The 26705-nt window shown below is 40.9% G+C and overlaps 1 protein-coding gene across 2 annotated transcripts in view; it reads right to left on the reverse strand.

Annotated features, from left to right (window-relative positions):
• The window catches only part of CWC22 (CWC22 spliceosome associated protein homolog), a 40262-nt gene that overhangs the window by 10037 nt on the left and 3520 nt on the right, over positions 1-26705 (reverse strand). The window contains exons 2-17 of one of the 2 annotated variants that reach the window (XM_054971673.1): positions 25472-25580; positions 23928-23989; positions 23080-23196; positions 22676-22903; positions 21178-21306; positions 17285-17453; positions 15776-15829; positions 14291-14426; positions 13994-14200; positions 13827-13889; positions 13338-13439; positions 10049-10130; positions 8968-9028; positions 5751-5828; positions 2691-2843; positions 1920-2047 (exon numbers count right to left, since the gene is read on the reverse strand). In XM_054971673.1, coding sequence (XP_054827648.1) covers positions 1920-2047; positions 2691-2843; positions 5751-5828; positions 8968-9028; positions 10049-10130; positions 13338-13439; positions 13827-13889; positions 13994-14200; positions 14291-14426; positions 15776-15829; positions 17285-17453; positions 21178-21306; positions 22676-22903; positions 23080-23196; positions 23928-23989; positions 25472-25492 — 1790 coding nt within the window. In that variant the 5' untranslated portion in view covers positions 25493-25580. Of the gene's footprint in view, positions 1-1919; positions 2048-2690; positions 2844-5750; positions 5829-8967; positions 9029-10048; positions 10131-13337; positions 13440-13826; positions 13890-13993; positions 14201-14290; positions 14427-15775; positions 15830-17284; positions 17454-21177; positions 21307-22675; positions 22904-23079; positions 23197-23927; positions 24014-25471; positions 25581-26705 lie in introns of those variants that run through there. The other variant, XM_054971672.1, reaches the window with a different exon arrangement.

Genomic DNA, 26705 nt, shown 5'->3' on the forward strand with positions numbered 1-26705 from the left:
CAATGCCCACCCCCCTTCACCTGGCCAGGATCAGGCGTAGAGCAGGAGGTAATGCCTGCTTCGAACTTCACCCGGGAGGGATCAGGTGCAGAGGAGGTGGCCATGCCCGCGCCCCCCCCCCCCGCCATCATCCAGCCAGGATCAGTGACGGAGGAGAAGGGAACGTCTGTCTGCCCACCCTCCCCTTTCTAGAGCCCGTTGTATTTTTCCCCACAATAGGCATAGTAAATACATAAATAAATAGATTGCATTTGCTTGTCCTTGGTGGACAAATCCCTGTCTTCGACCTCAATTCCTCACTGTCAACAGAGGAGTGGGAGAAAAGATGGCCAAAAATGGCCCCTACAGAGGCAATCTCTTTACTATGGAAATTAGGGGAAATTCCTAGATTATCACCCGGAAGTGATGTCACATCATCTCTAAACTCTACCCTCCCCAAAATCTCCTAGCATTTGCCATGGCAGTGCTGGCAATCCTACGCAGCAGTGAGGGAAGAGAGAGGAGGTAGGCAAAGTGAGGCCTCTCATACGTCTAAGAATACTGAGGGGTTTAAGCCTGTCATTTAATGCTCTATCAGTGGTAAACATCAACCATTCATGACTTAATGAAGGGTTTCATTACAGGATGGAGCTAGTGTGAACTCCTGCTGTGTTAGTGCTTATTCACTGTCTGGTCACAGACATGGGAGAGCCAGCTGCAACATCATCTAGACAACTTTTTAATGATGGCTGGCAAGGACTGCGGCTTTCTCCGGGGCTTGGTGTCTGGAATGAAAGTGGTCTGGAGGAAGGTTGAAGTTTTAGTACCTGTTAAGTTTGCCCCTGTTACAGTTTATTCTGAAGGGTTTTGTTTTCCAGATATTACCCTATAGTCCTTCAAGATGATGGAGGACAGAAATGGGGGGAAATGTCTTGCGCTCTTAACAGCAAATGCATTGTTTGATCAAAAAGACCCATCTAATTACTACTATTCCCAAAGTGGCATCATTTCCTTCTGCCATTCCTTTTTAAAAAGAAATAAAATCTAATAACTGTCACCTTCAAAAAGTGTCAAATGACAAAGCTAAAGTGTTTAGTAGCCAGGACTATAAGACTGCAGCAACAAAACACAATTTCCCGTGCAATAACAATGTCTCCCTATTTTATTTACAGTAGTTGAATAATTTAACAGAAATCTATACCACATGTAACCAGTCCTAGGAAAAATTATTTTGCAGGCGTCATATATGCTCCAAAGTCAATACATAAAGTGTCCAGTGCTTCAAGTGCTCTATTAATATTGCAACAGGTATTAAAGTGCAAATGCTTCCTAGCACCATGTACACACTAATTCTTTCATTCAAGCTCGCCTTATGTTCCAACTGGAATTGGGTATAGTCCAAGATTTAGTTCCAATAAACTGTGTAGTTCACAGATTACAAGTAGACCTTTGCGTGTATTCTTTAGGTGTACATTGATAATTCTGTGACATCAGTATTCTAACGGAAGGTCCAGATCACCATTGTATCCGTTTCCAAGCTCTTTCTCAAAGAACACAGTTGTCAAAGGTTCATGCAGCTACCACTCCATACTAGTCATCAATTTTCCAGTTTTCACCATTTGCTTATATACTATAAGACTGGCACAAAACTACTGGAAGTCAGCCCCGTTCAAAGTCTAAATTATCTCCAAACCACAAACTATGATTTGTTTCTTGCTTGGTTTAAGTCTGATTTAGAATCAGATCTGAAATAAGGCTACCCATGTTTTTGTTCTAGCATAAGCTTGCTTCATCATATGATAAACAGGCCCTACGCAAGAAAATTTGTTAGACCATAAATGAGCTCATTATTAAGGGGCTACAAGACTCCAGTTTGGTTCTGCAGCAACATGTTAACACAGCTATCCTGCTGGAATGTATAATGTTAAGTTTCTACTCACTCGTCCTTTAACCTTGCATTAAGGTTAGGAAGCCCCATGTATTCACTAAGCTCCTGGAAGAATATTTTAACAAAAATCCTACTGGATGATGTTGTAGTTTCTTCACTCAGGGTTATGCATTCAAGGACCTACAGATTTAAAAAGAGGCACGTTATAATCAAAGTCTATTTTCTTCAATTGAAGGAATCCAATTTATTTATTTTCCTAGTGACGTGCTTGTCTTCAGGCATGACAAACTCCTAAACTGACTGGCAAGTATCTGTGATGCTTGACAGTCATTTAAATGCAAAGTTCTAAATATACGCACATGGAGCAATCTTAAGCAGGTCACCTCAGAAGTCACATTTTATTCAATGGGAATTATTCCAAACAAAACGAAAGTCCAGCGGCACATTAAGGGCTAACAATATTTATTTCATTATGAGCTTTTGGGAGTCATTGCTTGCATCGCACAAAATCTCATATGAAAAAATCTCTTTATAGTGCCGCGGTTTTGTTTTGCTACAATGAACTAACATGGCTCCCCCTTTGTGATTATTCCCAGGAAAACGTTCTTCGGACTGCAGCACCGTTTATGACCTTCTTCTGTTCTGCAATGCAGAAGACTGTCACACAGCACTCATGGGCCTTGTTGGCTTCAAAATGGCTCACAACACCCATTTTTAACCAATTCTAATGTTGAAATATTTTAAAATATAGAAACACCAATTGGCAACAACAGATACGCTAACTTTTCAAAAACCAAATATTAGAGTTTTTAAAAATACTTACACTCCATGGCAATGAATCTGTATATAAAAGATGGGCAAACATCTTGGCAACATTCCTCAACTTGTTTGTTTCCAGTCGGTGTATAGTATCATACTGCTCTTTGAAAATGGCTTCAAATGATTCCATGTAGTCTTTTTTTAGCATACAGAATCGCTGAAATTGTAAGGCACAACTAAGACAATCACATGAAGAAAAGTGAACACAAAAATATTCTAGGAACTATAAAACCACGATAAGGATGTCTTTTTTTTTTGAGATACTAGAAGTAGTAGTAGCAATAAAATGTACTTATGCTAGCTCAGACCCAAAAATCGCATTTTCCAAAAAATAAAGCACAAGGGCCGTGAAGAGTAAATTTTCAAGGAGCGTGCGGTGATGCTTCTAAAAATCATGGGTCCTGCATGCATCAGGGGAAATGTCCATTTCTGTATACAGATCTTTAGCTTCACACCATTACATTTTGGGTTCGTTAGCTTAAAAAATAAATTTTAGCAGAAACAGTGCTGAAGAGAACCTGTTTCATCAGCAATTTATTTCAACATTTAATGGGCTCTGAATCCATACAGTAAGCGTCAGCTTTCATACTTCAGTGCCTACTGTAAAGATTGTTTCTCTTTTAAAAGCACATTGCTAACATTAAGACAAGAAACTGAAATGTCTTCAAATACAGCAGAACTCTGCCAGGAAGGCAGGTCAGCCCTTTGAAGTTGCTGAATGAATTCTCGGTGTCAGTCTTCATAGGTGAAGGTGTCAGACAGATACTCAGGCCTGGATTGCTTTTTGGGGAAGACATTTAGGCAATTCAGTTAAACAGAGATGACAAATTAAAAAACTAACTTTTCACTGAATCTGGACAGCATACCCCAAAAGTTGTTAAACAAATCTAGCATAAAACTTGATTTCCTAACAAAAAAATGCAGCTTGTCACTAAAATCAGTCTCTCTACCACAAGCTTGAAGAAAAATCTGAAGGAACAGGTTACAGTTATAGGTATGTTCACCTGTCTGTCCTAGGCAAAAGCAGAAACCAGTATTAAAGCTAGAATAATTAAATGTATAGATGAAGAAGGCCTGTTCCTGAGGAACAACCAGCACGGCTTTTCAAAGATAGCTTCTATATTATCAACTTGTAGAATTTTTTCAATATGTCGATAAGTATGAGGATAAGAATGATCTGGTAGATATTATACACTTGGCCTTCCAAAAATGTTTGACAAAGTACTTCACCAAAGTCAGGGGATGAGAGGACAGGTCTTCAAAGGGTAGGAGGAAACAGACAGTTCTTGCAATGGAGAACAAGCATAATGGGATGGTTTAACTAGTTCTGTGCGGCTTAACTTGTTCATAAGCTATCTGGAGTAAGGAGTGAAGGCGGCCAAGATTGCAGATGACAACAAAATTATCCAGAATGGCAAAAACCCCATGCAAACTGTGATCAGATCTGTCCAAAGTGGGTGACTGCTCAGCAGAGTGGCAAATGAGATTCAATATAAGCGAGCAAAAAATCAGGCACATTGCAGCAAAAAATCCTAACTTAGTACGTTCACTGATGGGGTTGTGCTGAACCAGAAAAGAGATCCTGAGATTGTGATGGATAGTTTGACAAAACGTCAACATGCAGCAGCAGTGAAAAAGGTGAATTCTGTGCTAGGGATGAAAAGAAAACGGGAATGCGATCACAGTGGCCATGCAGCGAATATTTGGAATGCTGCGTACAGTTCTGGTTGCCTCGTCTCAAAATGCTGAGCCAGCAAAGAAAAAGGGCAACGAAAAGGTTAGATCATTTTCCTTAAAAGGAAAAAAAATGACTGGGGCTTTTGGGACACACACAAAACTCTCTCCATATTCTCTATACCATGCATGTACGTGAAGGTTTATATAATTATGCATGGTTTGGAGAATTTATTTTTGTCTCTCACAAGGGTGGAACCAATGAAAATGGCAATGTGTAGTGAGAACAGGACAAAGAATGTCACACGATGCGTAATTAACAAATGGACTTTGCTGTCCATGATGTGGCGATGGGCCCCCGCTTAGATGGCTTTAACAGGGGGTTAGACAATGGTCATCCCCCACAATAGCTGCTGGGGGACAACAGCAGGGAAGGACTGCAGCTTTCATGCCCCGATTGTTGGGTTTCCAGAAGCATCCCGCTGGCCGCTGCAGCAAACAGGACGCCGGTCTAGCTGGATCTTTTGTTTGATACCGTAGGACTTTTTCTACAGCCTTAATTTTTTATACTGTGAACACTGGCGGGGGGACGTTTTCTTCAACTGAAAGTTATTTTCATGTAATAGGAAATACCTATTTAAAGCTACACTGTTCCAGGTAAAGAGAGTCAAAACAAGTCAATATTTTCAGTAATGTTTTCAATAAGTGGAAGATGAGTATGCTGCTTCCAACAATGTGTAAGAGGGAGAAATGAACCGCTCATTGTAAATGGAAAGTCAGCTTTTGTAAGTAACCTCTTCTTTCATCATCTGTTCCATGTTATCAGCACTTGACAATAAACACCAGAGAATGTCCTATTATAAAGGCAACATTATGAGAAATGAGAGACCAAAGACAAAATTCTATTCTCAGGGGGAAAAAAAAACTCATTTCCAACAAAAGGTCCCAGAAAAATTTGGATTCCGTATTAGAAAACTTACAAAATGTTCCAGTAATTTTGTTGTGGTTTTATTGGCTCTCCCTTTAATAAAATCTGCCTTCTCACTTTACATTATTACTTGTATTAATCTTATTGCTGTTATTTTTATACACCTGGTTCTTATTTCTTTTATTGTCTTCAATGGATGTTTTAAGCCTTCTTAGAAACACACACACGCACACAAACCACTGACAACTCATAGTATAATCTCTGAAACAAATTTCTCTGCTTGAGGTGTGAACTGACTCTTCTGGAAAAGCAACGATTGAGATAAAATGTGATTATATAAGATTTTCTCTGCCTCATGAATGCTCAGTCCCAGATACAAGATACCAGCTGAAACTGAACGTGCATTTGCATTATCAGTCCTCCTCGTGCATCCTGTTTCATCTGCTAAGAAAAGCAACTCACCCCAGCCAGCAAGCCAAAGAACTTCTCATACGTTCGTTGCTGAGCACAACAGTCAAGAATCATGTTGCATAATTCTTTCTGTTGAGAGAGAAGGATGAACCTGTACAAAAATTCTGTGAGTCAATCAAGAAACTCCTAAAGTTCTATAACACAAAATTCTTTTAGAACACAGGAATGAGAATCGAAAGTACCGTTTTTCAAAAGTATACAGGTAAAAATACGACATGCGACGCATTAGAAATGTAAAATAACGTTGCTATAACCGAAGGGCGATGCTATTAGATGCAACATGCATCGCGGCAGGAAGCCATCCCGAAGAAGTCATCTGTGGAGCAACCCTAAGAGCCTACTGGAAAGGCTTCTGATGGCAACTCCGGCTCCATGCATCTCAGAAATATGCTGGTATATTTATTTATTCAGGCTCTGCCTTTCTCACTGAGCCTCAAGGCAGATGATATAGTGTACGTCCGCACAATCAATAGGATGTGAAAACAGAATCGTAGGGTTGGAAGGGACCTCTAGGGTCATCTAGTCCAACCCCCTGCACATCTAACAAACAACGTAATCCGATTAGGATAGCAGAAACCTAAAACCAAGGATAGAGTGGGGCTGGTTTGCCCCTGCTGCCAGCATAATGGCCAGAACTGGGCAGCACTGGGAGTGCGATAGGAAGGAGCAGGATCCAGTTAGCAACCTAAACTCTCAGAGTCTAGGCCCCTAATACAAAACAGCTGACATATGTCTAACTACTCTCACTCTGGCCACTCTCTGTCTCTTGCCCTACCTGTATAATTCATAGCAAAGCTCAGGATTCTAAGTCAGGAGAAATATATAAACACCAACCAGGACACTTGACTGAGTTCCATAGAGTTCCGAAGCAGCCCCCTACGAAGGATGGGTAAATACTGGCCCAATCACTACACTACGTCATCCAACATGTGAATCCCAAAGAGTGGGTAAGTGTCGCTTCTCTCGGGAGTCACATTTGCTCCAATCAATGATGGAGTGATAGGCCATGAGGCTAAATGACAGGGAGGCGAGAGAGAGAGAGAGAGAGAGAACAAGGGCTGCAGAGATGATTAGCAACAGGAAGAGGGGATCAACCTCATGAAATCCAGGGAAACGATAGCCAGGTCCAAAGAAGTTAAGCAACACTAGCTGCTAAGGGGAGCCAATCAGCAAGATTAGCTCATCCCCAGTGATTGGGCAGGATCGTTATTTGTTTGGGCTGGGCATTGATGAGTCAGTTAGGACACTTGCCTTTACATATACAGATATTAAAATGACCACAATTATTCAGAAATAAACGTTTTTCTTGGGGGGGGGGAGATTACTTACCAGCATCTCAAGATCATTTTAACACACTGATTTCTCTGATACATTTAAAAATGTATACTAACTTTTAATTGGTTTGCAATAGTAACTCTGCAGTCAGTCAGTTCCTATACAATAAAACAGGGCAAAGTGCTGACGCTGTTGCTAATGAAGCCAGCATGACTTGCAGAACAAATTACATTTCCCCCTTTTAACTGCAGTTATAATATTTTAATATCCCCTGGGGGTCGAAGTAATTAAATATTTTAATATTTTAATTAAATATTAGAATGATTTCTAGCAGAATCTCTTGCGTAGCCATGTGGAGGAAAATGGATTTGGCTATAAGGACACTCTCGCTCAATTTTTTTCAAAACTAGCAGAGACTAGCCTTAAAGTGCCTGCCTTCCAGGTTAAACATCAAAATGCTTTCATTATTTTATAGCATTGGTCTGACAGAAGTCATACAGTAGCTTTAGCTGCAAAATGCAGTTTTGAGACTGAATTTTAGTATTTTAGTTGCTGAACTCTTTGCCTACAGCACCACTTCTAACATGTGCTTTATGAAATCAGAATGCCAGAACTGCATGCATTAAAATGAAACAAAAATCAAAGTGCTATCAAGGCTATTGTGCAAATCCTTCTTCTCTAATCACCAGGCACCCTAAGACTGAGATTTCACCAGGCCCTATCCAGATCTCTTCAAACGTATCCTTCAACCCAGATAAACAAAGTAAAGAAATAAATAAGAACTAAACCAAAGGTTAATCCATTCTCCTGTTATGCATTTTTCTGTATTCTGTGCTCTGTACTGATCCTCTGAGAGTATATGAAGTGCATAGCAGTGGCCTGTTAAAACGCAGGGTATAAATGAAGTAAATAAATAAACAAACAGAGTTAAGAGAGCCATAAACAAACAGAGCCAGTTTGGTGTAGTGGTTAAGAGTGCGGGACTCTAATCTGGAGAGCCAGGTTTGATTCCCCACTCCTCCACTTGAAGCCAGCTGGGTGACCTTGGGCTAGTCATGGCTCTCTGGAGCTCTCAGCCCCACCCATCTCACAGGGTGTTTGGTTGTGGGGATAATAATGACATACTTTGTAAACCACTCTGAGTGGGCATTGTTGTCCTGAAGGGCGGTATATAAATCGAATGCTGTTGTTGTTATTATTAATACAAATATTTGGGGGATCAGTCCAGTGGATCTGTCTCATCTCTTTCAATTCCAGACATTCTTATAGGACTAGTGCAGACACAACACTCTCAATCATCAGCCATGATTTCGATACTGGAAAGAGGTCACAGGATCAAATGCCAGCCTCTCTCCTTTATGCATAAATCCCCCCTCCTACTCACACAGCTAACACTAATCAGGTTTCCTGTTATATTACAGCACTACCCTCTGGGGGAAAAAAATCAGTTTGGTCTTTGTTTTTGAAGAGAAAACGTACACATTTTTAGATGAGGTTTTAAAAGGGCCTTGACTTCTTACCCCTTGATGTCGGCCAAGGAGTGACAGTTCTGTGAGAACGTTTAATGCTAAAGTCAGCAACTCACACACTACATAGCTTTCCCTTTAGTCTCATAAACTGAATTGCTTGATGTTTGTCATTTATTTCAAATGGTGTTGCCGCAGAGAAAACATTTTTACAAACAGAAATACATTGCGCCGTCTTTCATCATTCTATTTCAGGGCAAGTTATTGGTAAGAAAGAAAAACTATAAAATTTATTACTATTTGATTTACTAGCAATGCTAAAAAGACCAACATTCTGGAAAAGATGTAATTTAGCTGAGGTACATGTATTAACCCATCTGCTGTGTCATGCAATTAATTTTGTTAATAACCGGAGTGAGAAAATGATGCTTTCTTCCATAAACAGAAAAGGAATTATGGAGAATTACCGTTTGGCTGTCAGGGAAATCCATCTTCAGAAGCTTATGAGCACATTCTTCAAAATCTAAGCTGTGAGAAGTGAGGTCGGTAAGAAAAGAGGATACTGAGTATCAAACACAATGGCTTAGATCACTTCTATATTGACAAATTTCTACACTTTCTATATTAGAATGGTGGAACCTTGCAATTTTGCTAAAATACACAAGCAATGCTGTTGCCAACTGCAGAAAGAAATAAAAGAAAAAGGAATTGTAAGATGTGTCCAAATTTCTTGTGTGAGAAGCCTCTTCTTTAAGTGACACGGGAATCTCCAAATTTCCCTTTCCTCCTCTTTTCACTTTCTGAACTTTACTGATTGAATATATATTCCACAGACTTTTGAGATTCATTACATTAAGTAAGCGAACACAGGTCGTTTGTAAGAAATCCCTCAAAGACAAAACTGGATAAATCAGTACTGTCACTGGGAAACTGACTGAAAATTCACAATTTTTGTCATGTCATTAAAGAAAGTAAAAGAATTTACAAGGCCTTTTATGAAGTTCTGCTGAAAAACAATTCCAATCAGCATTTTTGCCATTCAACATTTTCACAAGAGATATAGCCAAAACTAATAGATTTTCAGACAGACCAAAAACAAGATGACTGTCATCTGTGAGTCATTATTGCTACTACATCATGTTAAATAGAAATGGTAACTAAACAAATGAGAACATTATTCCGCCTTCAGAAAAATCTCCAAGTGGTTTCAGAATGCTGTCCCATAGAAAACATCAGTGTCTGCTTTGGAAAAAAGGAGTCAATTAAAAGCATCCCAAAGTCTGTATATAAAGGAAACAAACCTCAGTCCCTTCTTGGAAATATACAGACTGGATGTTAAGTTTATACCTTACACTTTAAAAACAAGCGAGCGTAAAATTTCTTTTAACAGTAAACCTAAAGAGAAGTGCACTGCTTGAATAGATTTTTTAATCAAAGTATTCATTTAGAACTGGAATGTAATTCACATACACCTAACACATTAGCACGTAGAAATATTTGTAATCATACTGCTAAGGAGTCACACATGGATTGTAAATGTTCTATTACCTTGACTGAATTGCGAGGTAAATGGTTCGCCGAAAGGAGACCAAGTTAATTTCTGTTTTATCATGGATGGTCACTTTTTGTCCTTGAAGAGAAAAGAAAGCATGGAATTTTATGATGAACCGTGTAGAAAGAACAGATTAAAATCTCAAAACATTGCAAATGTTATTTAAAATACAATAATCAGCCGTAAAGACATCATTTGATGCCAAATGTGTATGGTTTCAAATTACAAAACGCAAGATTAAAAACTGAAACACGACACGAAAGCTGACCTACTGTCCCCTCAGTTGCTAATACGGAAAAATGTATCAATCTATCTATGTTCTGCTCAAAGATGAATATACTACATCTTAAACAGCCTTGCAACTAATTTCAAACAAGTTACTGGTCCATAAACAGCTTTAAATGAACTAATTTCAATCCATTTTCTGAGCTAGAACTGTAAGTGAAGCTGCCTTAGTAGTTCTGAGAGATACCGAACACGTCTCTGTTGATTCTCCCGGACCTCGCAGTGTCTTTAGTTATCACTGACTACAGCATCCTTCTGGACTAGGTGGCAGAGACAGGAATCAGGGACATCACACTCTGGTAGTCACAGTTCTGACTGGCTGATCCGTCCCAGAAAGCAGTACTGAGGGATAGCTACTTGACGCTGCATTCAAAAGTTATTTATATTTGCCACATTACAACACTTTCTTGAGGTATGTGGTATTAATTTGCCAATTAATAATGATTCAGAGTTTAAAAATTAGCATACCTCACCGTGATAGCAAATCATAATCACCTGGAGCAGGCCAAGAGCTACGTGACGCCGGGATCTGTGACCAGGAAACCCTCCCTTCCAATTCTCTTGCAAAAAGGCAGCTGACCGAGGTGGGTTAACTCTTTCCCTGAACTCCATTTCCCCATTTGGAAATATGCCCTGAGTGCTTTAGGCTCAACCGGGGAGAAAAGGACAGGCACAGTGTGGGAACCTTCGCCACCTCCCTGGGTTCTGAGAGTTAAAGCAGTAGGGGAGGTACAGAGTTAAAATGTCAGAATCCATACAGCTTCCCCCAGCTGTACCTTTTGTAGTTGAACTACATACTGGGGATGCACATGTGACTAGATTGACTTTTTAAAAAGGAAAGAAAGAGAAGCTGGTCTACAAATACACGCCAGACCTTTAGGACATGCAAACCACCCTATTAATTTCAGCTGGGAGACATGACCTCCACACATGCACACATCTGAACTTCTCTTGAAACAAATGAGAAAGCTCTTGCCAGTTGGAGAGGTGGAGGAAGGGAGAATGAAAGAAGCTACTGTATGTCCATAGTAGGGGTATGCGCTTTTGGGTAAAATAGCCAAATCGCACTCTATCGGGAAAGCTTAGGGATTTCTGAATGAGGGCCAGCAATCCTGAAGCAAAAGCTTCCCGAAGCATTCAGAATGCTTCGGGAAGCTTTGGGGCCTTAAGGGGTGCCTGTCCTCCCGCCTCCCACCAACACGTGCGCCGGCACCGGCGCTCACTACTGCCCTGCCGGCCGCCACAGGCGCCGATGTTCGCTGTTGTCCTGCCAGCCACTGCAGAGGCCTCCGTGGCGGCGCAGGCACTTGCTCCCGGTCTTTGCAGAGGCCGAAGCAGCAGTGTGGGTGGCACTGGCGGCAGCTGCCACTGCCGGTCACCACAGAGGCTGAATCAGTGGCGTGGGCTGCGGCCGGCCGAGGGAACCGGCTGCAGCCTTCCCCGCTGCCCTGCTGGCCACGGTGGTGGCAGCAGGCCTGTTCTGGCCGTAAAGGTAAGTGGGGAAGGGGGGCTCGGGTTTTTTTTGGAAACCTCTAACTTCGGTATGCTCTGTTCGAAGCATACCGAAGCGATTTCTGGGTTTGGAACCCGAACCCGAAGCGGCTTGCCGCTTCGGGTTTCAGGGAATTCCGGATTGTTTTCCCGCTTCAGTAACCCGAAGCAGTAAACCCAAAGCAGAAAAACTGATTTTTTTCCCCGTGCATACCCCTAGTCCATACTGGGGCTTTTTGTGCCTGTAAGAACACCACAGATCTGGCAATTGAGCTCAAGTCAAGTTGGACTTAACCTGTAAGCACAACAGATATGATCATAAGAACATATGAAGAACCCTGCTGGATCAAACCACTGGTCCCTCTAGTCTAGCATCCTGTTTCACACAGCAGCTCACTAGTTGCCCTGGATGGGCAATGAAGAGGGCATAGAGTCTGAGGCCCATGGTGAAGTTTCCTCCTAGCACTGGTGTTCAGAGGTTTGCTGCCTCCTGAGTAGTTGTCCACAAAACAAATACCTAAACTAGATGCCTGAATCAAAAACAGCTGCTTTGAAGTGAGTGTCTGCCCTACTTTTTATGGGTGTGGCTTCCACAGTTTCCACATGAGCAACACAAGAGACGGCGGATTCTGTAACTGCCACATTACAAACTCGGCAGTTTATTTTCCTTTCTCAATGTTATTCTAGTTACTGTTTAAGGAAGTCATCTGTATCTCTGGTACGTTTTACAAATGTTAAAAACCAAACCTGAAGAACCTCCCTTCCCAGTCAATCATGTTTCAGTTTGCAGCAAGTTTTAAAAAAAACTTCTGAAGGTAAGTTTATTAATAATTAGTACATTGTTTCCCTTTATCAAATGGTTATTAAGATAAATGCTTAGCTTACATGAAATAAAGTTGACATTTTGGGACACCTCAAGGCAGCACTCCATACATGTTTGCTTTCAAGAAAATAGGCATGACGCAGGAAAAGTTTAAAAATTTTCAACCTTATCTTTCAGAACTGGATCATGCCCATTATATGTGACTATTTAAAGTCCATATGCCAAAAACAACTGCTGTTGGAAGTGCCATTGTGCAAGATGGAATAGGTCCTTTCGGGCTAACCCACTGCATATCAAACCCATTCTAATTTACCTTTTCTAATTCTACTTTTTCATGCTTGCTACAGCTAATAAATCAACACACAAATTTGACCATCTAACAGTCCTGAGGTCAAGACTTGCCCTAATCATATCATGGCCAAAACAAAGTAGCAAGATTTATAGTATAAAAAAATGGAAAACTATGAAGTGGGATTTGTAGTAAATTCACTTGCAGCAGCAAAATTATGCACTATAGCAACTTAGGAATTCCTCTTCTATTATTTATTGTTATCTGCAAATTTGGAAAAATGTGTTTATTATGACAAAATGAACTTACTATGCAAGTTCCAAGAACGTGTTTAGTAATTTACTAAACTTTCATACTCCATATAATCAGTAAGATCTGCTTCAAACTGCACACCTACCTTCTTCATCTTCCTCTTCCTCCTCCTCGTCTTCCTCCTCTTCCTCACTACTTCCAGCATCCTGACCAGTTCCTGAGTCACTGTCACCTTCATCAAGAATGTCTGAAATATAAAACACATCACTAAATAACAAATCAGTTTAATTCCAAACCGAGTATTAGAGGTGGCTTCAAAATTCAAACAAGCAACAACTTCAGCCTTAGTTCTCCCTGGGACGTAGACCTTTGACCCACAGAAAGAGTGCGGTAAGGAATGCAATCATTATTTATTGCATTTTTTTAAAGCAGCAGCAAGGACTACCACAACAATATTACACCATTCTTCCCCTTCTGATCAAAATGAAACCAGTTTGCTTTCTAAAACGAAACTTGAAATCACTTTTCGCATAGTGAAAAAAAGATTTCTTCAGTTATATCTAAGAACCGTACACAAAATATATTTCATTCATAAAATAATACTGGAAAACTACGATCAACTTGAACTACAAACCTTTTTTCAGCGCTTTGTACTTCTCTTCATTCTCCATAAAGTTAGGATCCAGCTTGAACACATCTTCAAGAGAAGAGAAAATAAAATTATGGCAAGGCCTTTTTTTTAAAAAAATGCTTCGCTTCAAAGAATCCAAACTGAAAAGCTTACCAAAAAGTCACACTTACTGAGAACATCATCCGGATTATAATTATCTTCCAAGGGCAACATATGAGTAAACTGATCCTCCTCCTCTATAAGATCCAGCCCATCTGGAACCACTGGGTGATCCTTGAATCCATCTTTGCGCACAGCAAACATCACTTCTATCATGTACTGAACCCGCTTGTCAGTCTCAGATTCGTGAAGGACGTGACGAAGGCGATCAAAGATGGCTGGGGTTAAAAACACACACACAGTTGAAAGTGAATTTAACAAGACTGTAGGAATCAGGAAAGAAATGTACCGACAGCGAACATACATACCATTAACACCTCTGGGAGACACTTCTGTCAATTTGAGACCACATTCCTTTAGAAATCCAATTGCTACTTCAATACTGTCATCGGTAGGCCTTTCCAGAAGCAACGTGAGCATTTCCAAACACAGAACCTCGTGAGCCTTCCCAGGAAGAGCAAACATCACAAAACATTTGTTATATATTAAGTCTCTATCTCACTTTCCATACCTCACGCATTTGAATTTGACAAAGCAGGGTACCAATCATTTGCCAAGAGGCACTTTAGACACGTGTTTCTCAAACAGCTAACCACTCCTGTAGATTAGACACGATCCAAGGAAGTTAATGATATGGCACAGAAGCCTGATGATCAAAGCAGGAAGCTCACTACGTGTCTGGATGTACCTGAAGTAGTTCTCCAAATCAATGGCCAGCAGCTACATTTTAACAATACCCACAATTAACAATAAAGACTGAAGGGCCAGCAACATTAGTCCTTTCTCCTGGCATTAACAGGCATAGGGCTTATTTAGCCCTCACGTTCTCAATGGCTTTAACATAGTTCTTCCCCTGTACACCACAGTTGTGCACTTGCATGTATCATGCACATGATTCAGCAGCTGTGGTGCATAAGAACACTGACAGAGCAGCTATTCACACTTAAACTAGAATGGTGGGATTATAGATTCTTGGCTGATGTGCACAGTTGTATTTGTGTGTGCTAGTATGGGGGGAGGCAGATTAGCTCATCTCCCTCAAGTTGTCTCTCTCTGCTCTAGATGGTGGCCACAATGCTTTGCATAAAAAGAGTGAATTTGTGTATACAAGTCTATCCTATTTTATTTCTATTAGAAATGACTTTGATAGAGCAAATTAAGCAGAGAACGTTAACAAGGCTTCTAATTTTGAACCTAAGAAACCTAGCCAAACAGACACAGCTACCAGCTTTCCCACTTGATCTCTTTAGATTTCCCTCCACACTGTGGCCACAGTCCAATGTAGTCTTTGTGTACATGAATCCTACAATCCCCAGCATAGCCTTTTCAGTGGTAACAGGACCTCTTCCTCCTTTCACCAGTGGAAAAGGTGGGAGGATACAGCTCCCTATGAGGCCATGTTCCAGGAACAGTGCACCAGAATTCTGTGGCATTATTAGATTAAGAAATTAATTTCAATTAATTCTCTAGTACAGTAAATGACCCTGAAAATCAAATAAGCAAAATGTATAGGACAGTCACAATTTGTTCCAGATACATTCTCTTCCTACCAAAAAATCTCCAAACATTTTTGGTATCTAACTGCTGAAGTACTGTGTTTCTGGCTCCAGCTCTAAAATTATGGGTGCAAGGTCAACAGCTACATGGTTAATTAGCTTCAGGACTGTTTTTAAATACCAACCGCAGTCTACACCACAAAGCCACATTACTTGGCTATCTAAGCTCAACACTTCTTTCCAAGTCTCTCAACAACTAGAATTACAGCGAAAATGTTACTACACAGAATATCATACCACATTCTGATTCATAAGATGGGCAACAAACTTGGAAGCTGTCAGACAAAGTTGCTGCAAAATAAGAAAAAAAGGAACGTATTAGTATGAAGAAAATTTGTTTGATTTCTATACTGCTCCATCCCAAAGGTTTTGAGAAACTTAACAAATGTTTAAAATTTAACATTTCCCCATGCTTGCTTTGTCCGTGTGTGTCACACATGCCTGAGTCCCCAAGCTATTCTTCCTAGGGTTATCTGTGTATTTAAAGTGGGGTACAACTTGTATCATTAGCAAAAACATTTCATAGAAATTATACACTTAAGATTCAGTCTGCTACTTGTAATCTAGAACTTGTTACGCAGTGGATCAAGAAAAGCTGTTCTCCTCCGAACTACAAGTTGATTTTTGCAGTTAATGAACTGGAAAAATTCAGTGGAACTAGTTTGTGCTGAATGTTTCAATTCCATATGCAATAAATTTGTCAGCCGTCAGGTTCTGTGCAACAGTAAAAAGTTCAGAAGACGTAACTAACTACTACTATTGAATTCATATCGCTACACAGGCCAGTTCATTTTGACCCACTATGCAGAGGTCTTACCTAGCCACACAAAGGGAAATGTTCTACTGAAAGCTAAATACATTATTAGGACCTTTTTTAAAAAGTGCACTTTCTAGCTATTTTGCTTTGTGGGGGCAATTTTTTCCAGGCTTTTTTATTTACACAAAATAATGTTAAGATGCAGTAAAACAGTATTTTACAAAATACTGTAAAAATGCTCCCAACTTTCCTAGGTGAAATCTGAAGGGAAAGAGTCAACATAGCAGCAAAACAGGCGTGTCAGTTGATGCAGAGAGCTCTGACTCTCAAAGGGTCATAACCTGGACATCTAGTTGGTTTTTAAGGTGTTACCGGACCCGAATCCTGCTCTTCTACGACAGACCAACGCAGCTACCCACCTGAAACTGAAACACAAACTCGCTCCTGTGATCAAGGGGGAACAAAAATCCAAGCAGATATCAACCTTTCCAAACTAAAAGAAACCACAGCGAGCTTTTTCAACAAACAGATTTGAGTCCAGCAGCACCACGGAGACCAACACGATTTTCAGGATATACGGTTTTGAGAATCAAAGCTCTCGAAACCTAACAAAGGGAGCTTGGACTATTTAAAGTTCATATCCTGGATGTTGCTATTCAATTTTGAACATCATAGCATTAGCTAGATCATGTATAATATACAAAACCCACCAGGCTAAGAAACTTTAAAAAGATTTTCGGCGCACAGCAACTTAATAGTATTTTGTAACAAGTATTTTTTTTTAAAAAATGCTTTAAGTTGACTCTGTAGGATAGTCACACTTCACTTTCATATTTATTCCATGGTACCTCCAATAACTAGAAAAGGTATTCAATTACTAAAACGTGAAAGTAAACGTCACTGGACAGAACGACTCTTCCAAATTTAGAACATCAGCAGCAGAAGCACAATTAACCTTAGGCTGCCGTTTTGTGCAATAACTTATGTACCTTATCATTTCTTCTGTATCCTTTGCGGAAATTTAGAATGAGCCTCTTGAGAATCAGTTCCCCAATGTTTGGAAACTTGGAGTTGATGACGGCTACGACCGCTGCGTAAACATGAGTGAAAATGGGTGAAGCACTCTGGGCTTGCAGAATGGATCTTGCCAACAACCCTCTGCAAATGAAAATGCACACAAGCTGAAGTAGTTCCGCAAGACAATTTCTATGCTTTACTTACTGCGTTATGTCTAGTGTCAGTCCGAGAATTGCTGATGCTCTGTTTCAGCATTTCTTCAACTCTGTATTGGATTTTTGCTAATGTTATGTCTTTGTGAACTTGAATTCGTTTATCCTATAGCATTGTTTACTGAAATGCACTTGATAGTGACTGTACCAATCACACATCATGTAATCTGCCTTGAGTCTCAGTGAGAAAGGCCGACTATAAATGACATAAATAAATATAACAACAACAACATTCGATTTATATACCACCCTTCAGGACAACTTAATGCTCACTCAGAGCAGTTTACAAACTATGTTACTATTATCCCCACAATAAAACACCCTGTGAGGTTGGTGGGGCTGAGAGAACTCCAGAGAACTGTGACTATATAACATTATGCATATATCCAGGCTGCATGAAGATGGCCAATGGTCCCTCTAGGTTGCAGTATTTTGGATTTCTGCTCATCAACATTGAACTACTAGCTAAACCTACATATATATTTACTGACAACACATTTCATATTCTTCCCTATACCACCTCCCTCCCTCTCCGTGCAGATCTTTGAGCAGCCCCGGTTAATCTACCACGGAACTGGATAACCTGCAGAAAGTAAAAGCAATATCAATATACAATGTGATGTTTTACAAAACACACTCATATACCCTAAGCAAAAAAAGAATTAGTAATCCCAATTTCAAAATATTCCCTCTTCGCTCATCATTGCTCTCTCACATTTTAGTGGATATTTTAAATTAAGGGCTACAACAGGTATGACACAGACTGCAGATCTCTATTCATCTGTAAAAAGGCAATTCAGATTGTGGTCACGTGGAATGGGATGGGAAGTTTAACATTTCAACTCTTGTCTGATGGTGCTAGTCAAAAGCCCTGATCGCTCTTAGCAACTTAAACAAAAGATCATTTTACAGGCAGATCTGTGATCTTCGTTACATCTTTTTGGACCACTGACAGACTCAGGTTGTGTCAGGTCTATTGTATTTTTCAAAATATAGTCCTAGCGAAAACCACCTGGAGCGCCATCACTAGAAAAATCAGCTTAAACACTTATAAAACTAAATATGAGATGGATCCAGCGTAAGGATTGTGCCAGTTCTGCATAAGCATCCCTGATCTTCCCAGTCTCGCCCAAGAGATTTCTGACTCCAGGAACATTTACTACAGGGATCATGGGACCCGGGTGCAACAACAGACGCATGGTCTGGGAGGCTGCGTTGGGACGGAGGCAAATTGCTTCCTTCTTCCATCAGCAGAGCTCCATTTATAAAAGAAGGAGGTGAATGCAATTTCACCCCCTCCCCACTTCAGCCTTCCCAACTTGCATGGTCTTGCGCTGACGGATCACAGGATCCAACTCAATTAAACGAACTGCTTTTTCCTCATTCCCTCAGTCCTGGTATCCCTTTAAAAAGACCGTACAGCAACATCGTAAGAAATCTCCTCAAAGCATTATACAATTTGCAAGCCAGGGCCATGTGAATGTTAAACATACAAGGGAAAAAATTAATTACAAACAGAATTTGCCTTCTAATTCAACCATGAATTTATTTTCATGACCGGATTTAAATCCTTGTAAACATCTAAGTCAACGACATCTTCTAAAAGATGTTTGCCAACAATCCGTGCTTTAATGACAGTATGTAGGAAGAGTGTCAGAAGAGGATCTTTACGGATTAGGAGTTCACTAGAGCCTCTGTTTTCCCCCTCAACAGAAACCTTAATTCTGCTTGTAACACAACAATCGTTTCCCCTTGCGGTAAATCGTGATTGAGCTGGGGAGAGAATGAAAACGAACGCCTGAGCTCTACACTGCAAAAGCATAGGAAATGCTATGGAACAGGGGTCTCGTTATCATTCAAATGCTGCACCCATAAGATCAATGGAAGGACTAGAGCAGTGGTTCCCAAACTTAGGTATGGTGACCCCCTTGGTTAGATGACCCCCCCCCCTTTAAAAACAAAGCATACACAAATCAATAAAACTGCAAGAATCTAGGACCCGCATTCACAGGCTTTGAGTTCCACTTTTGGGTCGGGACCCACAAGTTGGGAAACAGTGCTCCAGAGACTTAAACTAATGGTATTTACTAAGTAAAAGCAGGCAGCTGTGCATGTGCAGTAGAGCTGCCCCATAATTTACCTTTATCCAAGGCAAACCCTGCATTTGGTTCTCCCTACAGGCAAAATGGTGCAAAGAAACGTGGTACACAGACAGGCAGAAGCCCGTTTCAGACATTACAGTCCACATGTACTAGGAGGGTGGCAACAACCATGCTGAGAATCTCATAGCTGTTTGTTTATTATGGTTTTAATGTCCAAATTTTAAGGAGAATGTAATTCTGATGTCATCTGCTCTGAGCCTGTTCGTGGGAAGAGCGGACTATAAATTTAATAAATCAATCAAGAGACACAAAGTGACATTATCTCAGGTCAGACAGTAAATGCACGCATTGATGATCTTGTTATAAGTTGCCATGTCTGTCCAGGTAATCACAGCAAATAAGAACTGAGTAAAAGACGACTGACTGAGCTAAAATTTATGGACAAAGCATCTGCTTCACAATCCATCTGAGTCTCGATACTTATACATCTCCAGTAAGAGTAAGATCACGGCAACTTCACAGCTGCAAAAGCCAAGACTCCACGCCACTGGAGGTAGCGGCAGACAATGCCACCTCACTCCTAATAGTAACATTTACTAAATATAACAGCAAAAACAATGGACCTCGTTGGTGCCACTCATCATGTCATTGTAAAATTTAAACCACATTTCCTTATCTACCTCTGCACTGTCAACTCAGTAATTCATTTTACTCCAGGCTTAAAATATTCACCCTGAACCGATACACACACCACACACTGTGTTGCTATTGCACCTCCACCCATTCCAAAAATCATAAACTATCATCGTGTCCGTGGATCAGAATACGTTCACTGTAACTCTAGTAGGGCTGTGGTAATTCTACCTGCAATTCTACAAAAAGACCTGAGAAAAATCTTAGTTTTATTTTTAAAACTGTGAACTTAATTCTATAAGCAGAAATGGCTTTGTTGACACAACACAATTTAGAAGGTCTGGTTGCAACTCTGCATTGATTTTACTACTGAACTATAAACTCATACAAAGCTTGTTCAACCACCGTATGACACTCTCAATGCTTGCATGACCCAACGCTTTTGATTTCAGTGGGGCTTACATGCAAGTTGAGTCAAGGAAAGATTGCAGACCACCTTTCCACAGATCCTAAAATCCAAAAAAACATTATTATTTACACTGAAACTCTGAATATGGCTCGAGCAGAATCTGACCAACACTAGGGACTACTCCCTCGAAAGCGAACCGAAACTTACTCCTTAATGAACGAATGAATTTATTGTATATGGCCACAGGCCTTCACAATCCAAAACCATTAAAAAGCAAAAAAAATACAAGAATACAGATATAATTACATACATATAAATAAAAAGACTGTAAAATGCATTTTACCTAAATCGTAAAAGTTAACAACATTAAAACCAAATAACTTCTAGCAGCTTATAAGACTATCTATATCAGATGTTTACTCACCTGGTTGCTACGTTTGCCCTTATTTTCCTAGCAGCCTTAATTATAAAAGCATAAAAGATTTTTATTTGGCTGACTTGACATTTACCTTCCTCTGACAATATTTTCTTGAAGAAGTTCGTGGATGATGTTTTCAATGTTTGAAACGTTCACTTTATTGACAAGACCATTGATGGATTTCTTCAGTGCTTCCCAACTCATCCTTTGGTATGCTAAACTGTTGTAAAAATAAACATTTATTTGTGGATATAAACAAGGAAACGATTTTTTAAAAATGTACTATTTGAGTAAACACACAATGCCACTTTTAAGGACTTGTTCCCTGAGGTTATTTTATTTATACCCCACCTTTCTCCCCAAAGCAGCTTACATTGTTCTCCTCTCCTCTATTTTATCCACACAACAACCCTTTGAGGTAGATTAACCTGAGAGTGAAAGTTTGGTCCAAGGTCACCCAACAAGCTTCCATGACAGAGCAGGGAAACAAACCTAGGTCTCCCAGATCGTTGTCCAACACTAAAACCACTGCACCACACTGGCTCTCAGCATGATGCGCAAGCATATTTATCTGCTTTATTTGCTCTTATAAAACTGAAATTTCAGGAAAATATAGTGACTCAATTCAGTCAAAAATCTCTATTGACGGAAGGACTTCCATCATCAGAGTACGGTTTTGCCACTTCCCCCTATAGCCCCCAACGCCCCATGAAATGCTGCTCCTTTTTCACAAGGGACCCCCAGGAATAGCATGAGGGGGGAATCTACAAAAAATACCCACCCCCAGAAGTGGGGGATCCAACTCTAAAAGCACAATCCCACAAAGGAGTACTCCAGTCGAAGCCCGCTAATTTTAATCGACTGAAAGAGCCCATTTAGGCTTCAGCTCAGGCCAGCTTTCCTCCCTTATGGCTCGTGTGTCCGGAACAAACATGAGGTTTCAAACGCTGACTAGGCAAGTGACTTTGTTTTCACATTAATGATGATTTCACTCCCAAGAACGTCGCAACAAAAGCATGGCAAGTGTGGAAAAACTTAAGGGCAAATATTCTACACATCTCAGTGGCCAGCGCAGGGAGGTGGTTACAGTGTCGGACTAGGATGTGGGGAGACCCAAGAGCAAGACCTCACTTTGATATAAACCTCACTGGGCAATCTTGGTCCGCAAGAACCAACCTACTTCCCAGGGTTGTTGCAAGGATAAAATGGGGAAGGGAGCATCAAACACCACCACCTTGACCTCTTAGTATCAAGGGCGGGGTTAAAAAATGGGATAGTCAGACACAGCCTTTGTAATCCTGGGCTCTGACGCAAGCTGAAAGTAAAACCACGCTGGACCTGATCTACACTTCACAGGCCCTCCAAGTCTCTTCTGTCACCACACGACTTAGATTCTCTGGCACTGGCAATGCCAGTCAACAGCAGGGCACAACCCTTTGCACCATCCTACATTCCCAGTTCAACATCTCCCTCTAAGGTAAAAGATTGTTGCAAACCTATTTGAACCGTACATTAACTCATTTTAAAATTCCAGTTTCTGATTACAGCATTTATCCGCTAGCAACAGTTGTGTACTCCCATTTACACACCTATTTTTATCAGTGATTTGCGCTTGCATCATCCTGAGCTTGGCTGGAGGAATATATGCGCCGCCTGTGCGGGTAAGAATCGGATCCAGATCCTCTTTCTTCTTCTTTGGAGGGGGTTCATCATGAGCTGATTTCTCGGGTGTTTTTCTTCTCTCAGGCGAAACGGACCTCCGGTACTTTCGCCTATCGGACTCCCTCTCTCTTTCGTGTCTGTCTTTTTCCCCCCTCCTAAAGGTAGGAAATTCCATGCATTAAAAACAGTAATAATCTAAGAGAGCAAGGCAAAGCTAAACAAACTGCTAATAACTGGCATTATGGTACAAATCTTGTTTTTAAACAGAAGAGTTCTATTAGGAAAAAATAAGTATGGCTATATTAATTTTTTGGCAGCACTTGCTACTTGCCTTGTGTCCATGTTTCTGTCACCATGGTGGCTCTTTTCTGAACGTTCACGGTCAGGTCTGCTGTGATCCAAGTGACCTTTGCCTTGAGACGCCCGAGACTTCCCATGTTCCGAGTCCCTATTGTTGAGATCAAGAGCAAAAGCAAGCACAGCTGCTTCTAAGCATAAAGCCTACAAACACATCATGGCCCTTGTGGGCACTGAGCAAACCTGAACCGCTTTGGTGGCCAAAACAGAAATAACATGGATCTCAGCATTCACGCATATAACAACCTGAAAATGAGGTAGTGGGTTTTTTTTTTTCAAATTTATTGTGCAGCGTTTATAATCCACCTCTCTCAAGAAGGCTTCAGGCGGATCACAAAAACATTTAACGCCTGTCAATAACGATAAAACTAAAATATTTAAACCAATACTTGGGGACATCTATAAAACAGTAGTAGAAAAAATAAGCCAATTTATAAAAAAAGTCCCTCCTAAGAAGTTCTGCCTTTGATAGCATGTGGAAAGACAGAAGTGCAGTACAATAGAGCAGTAGGCAAGCGGTCACTGCTGGTCTTACGGCTCTTTAGTGAGAGAAGTTAGTCCCCACATAAGCTGCACATAATTTACTTTGTAATTATCTGCCTGCTGAGATAGCAACATGAGCTTTCATGGTTTAATGCCGAGCACATTTCACACCCACTCCCAAAAGAGTCCATGCCCAAATGCAATCACTTCTTAACTTTAGTCGACCGCTCTGTTACAACAACTGAAAAACGGCCCCTCCTCCAATGCATTATGGATTATAATGAATTTCAACTACTATAGAGAATACTCAAAAAAAGAAAAGAAAAAAACAGTTCCTACCTGTCTTCGGGAGAGGAACTTCTCCGGTGAGGACTGTAAGCATCTTTTCTTTCATAGCCAGGCTTTAACAAAAATGAGATTTGCATTTTGCATCATCAATACAGATTTAGAAGGCGTACTTGAAAAGCCAAGATATTGGCTGCGATGCAAAGAACTGTGCGAACTTCTGTGCACACAACAGGATGTTCTCCTCCCGCTCCCTGGCTCCTGAAGGTCAGGGAACATTTTGGCACGGAAGCTGATGCAGATGGAAATGGGCAACTGTTCCCCGCATGAGCAGGACAGCTTTCTGATGACAGACTGGACACCTTAAATCCTAATTACAGAAGGGCATGCAGGATGAAGATCTCCCAATGTATTGCTTACATAAGTCCCTGTGTGTTTTCACACAAATGCTTATATCAAAGACTCTATTTTATAACATCTGAAAACAATGGGATTTTTCCTGTTCACTCATTCCAGAAAGTTATAAATAGGGTTGTACCTCTTCTCCACAAAATGCCATTTCTGTCTTGTATCTATGGGCATTTGTATCTACTGTATATATACTGCAAAAGGATATACTGGAAAATAATGTATCTACTGTATACATTACATCTACACTGTAAAAGAATATAATGTTTGCTGGAACTCTTTATGGGCACTTACAACAACGCACCAGCTGCCCCAGGCTGGAGTGGAGTCGCTAAGACCACAGCTGTATAATTTTTGTCTATTCTGTGCTTGCTGAGTTTTCGTGAATAAAAGATCTTTTCACAGACCATGGTTTTCAGGTCCTTACATTACTACTACAATATTATACATAAGGAGACAAAGAGGTCTTGACCAGCCAGATAATACTCAAGGACAAGTCTTCCGATAAAGAATTTTTCTTCGCAAGTTGTGTTCCTTGATAACCTCAGGGTGCTTTCAAACATGGCAGTTTACCTGCTGAAGGCTCTATTGAGGGAAATGTACACACGCATGAAAGCTGCATGTGAATTTGCTAGATGTATATGGAAGTACGAAGAACGCATTTCCCAACAATATCTCTGGGCATTTGCCAGGGCCAGCACCACACAGATGGAGCTGCCGAAAGGGCTGCAGCGAAGAGGAGCAGCAGCCAGACACCCACTTGCCCCCTTGATTAGGATCGCCCTGCAGGAAGGGTCTGTGGCCCACAGGAAGGTGGCAGCCACCTGGCCTCCGCTCCTCCTCCTTTCCCCCCGCTCCTAAGCAACAGTGAAGTGAAACAGCCACAGCAGGGCCCTCGCTACTTGCCCTCTTCCCTGCAGGGATTTTGTTTTCAGGAAAGGGATCACGGCATCCACAAAATATTCCATGAAAACAAAAACGAAACAACAGCCCTGAACTGATCAAGTGGGCATAGCTTCTTCTCTCCTTTGCCAATCAACTTCTTCCTCTGGAAACGATGAAGAGCACCCACTGCTTCCATCCAATCTAAAGGAGAGGGACACAATGAGGACTGGGACCCCAAAATTCCAGTAGCCAGCCTCGAATTACCCTTTATTCCATTTCAATCAAACAAAAAAACCCACATTTACCTGTGTTGCTCTACTCGTCATTGTTGCTGTTAATCCACTTAGTAACCTCTGAATTAGCTGATATCCACATATGTATGTCACCGATTTTCTTCTAAGAACAACAATTCATCTGTGAAAGAAAAATTACTGAAATTACTGAAACATTCTGAAAATAAAGCCTTCCTGGGAAAAGAAAGCTAGTATTTTAGTCAATATTGAAATTACTCATATACTGGCGGTGGTGGAGCGTGCCCTCAAGTCAGAGTTGACTTATGGCAACCCCCAGTGGGGTTTTCAAGGCAAGAGACTTACAGAGGTGGTTTGCCATTGCCTGCCTCTGTAATTCTGGTCTTCAATGGAGGTCTCCCATCCAATTACTAACCATGGCTGACCCTGCTTAGCTTCTGAGATCTGATGAGATCAGACTCACTCACACACTACATCAAATGACTCTGGCTAGTTTCTTTTAATCTCTTTTGCTAGAGATATCAGAATTAGCATTACCACTTGCATTACGATAATGTTGCTGCTAACATTACCATTAACACTTCTATCAAATAAAGATTTGAACAACTGGCCTTAGTATTCCTCCACCCTGTTGAGGGAAGCCACACTATGCCCTCTGGGCTATTACCAAGGGTTTGGCTAAAAATGTTATGGGGCTCAGTGTGCCGCAAAACATGTGTATATGGGGGAGGGGTTGGGAAATCTCACTCTGCAGGGAGATTTCATTTGCTTCAAGTAGATCTGCTAAGTGTCTACTTTGGGCAGGCAATCTCCCTCCAAAGGACCCTCCCACCTGCCCTCAGCTCGTGGGCCAGCAGAGAAACAGTGGGGGACAAAAATGATACCAGTCAATGCTCAGGAAACTCTATAGTAACACCACAGAGTTTCTAAAGTATCAGTCAATGTGCTGATGTCATGTCCAGCTAGAGCATGTAGCCTGATATCCTTTCCGCTCCATGCCCCTGAAGCTCCCACTGCCTGGCATTCCGAGATACAAGCCACGGTGATTATTCCACCAACCAGACCCCAACAGCATGTGTGTGGAATGGTGTTTCGGAAGTTGTCTGCAAAGAACATGCTTGGTTGCATGATGGGTTGGATTTAACCAGCTTTTCTGCTGATGAAAACGGGAGGAAGGATCCACTTTGACAACACGAAAAGGTTATGTTGGGGATCATGGGACCTGCAGAGACAAAAGCCATTCGAGAAAGGGGCTGTAATAAGGAGGGGGATTGGGGCAGACTAAATG

The sequence above is a fragment of the Eublepharis macularius genome, chromosome 2 (genome assembly GCF_028583425.1).
Source record: "Eublepharis macularius isolate TG4126 chromosome 2, MPM_Emac_v1.0, whole genome shotgun sequence".
Lineage (NCBI taxonomy): Eukaryota > Metazoa > Chordata > Lepidosauria > Squamata > Eublepharidae > Eublepharis > Eublepharis macularius.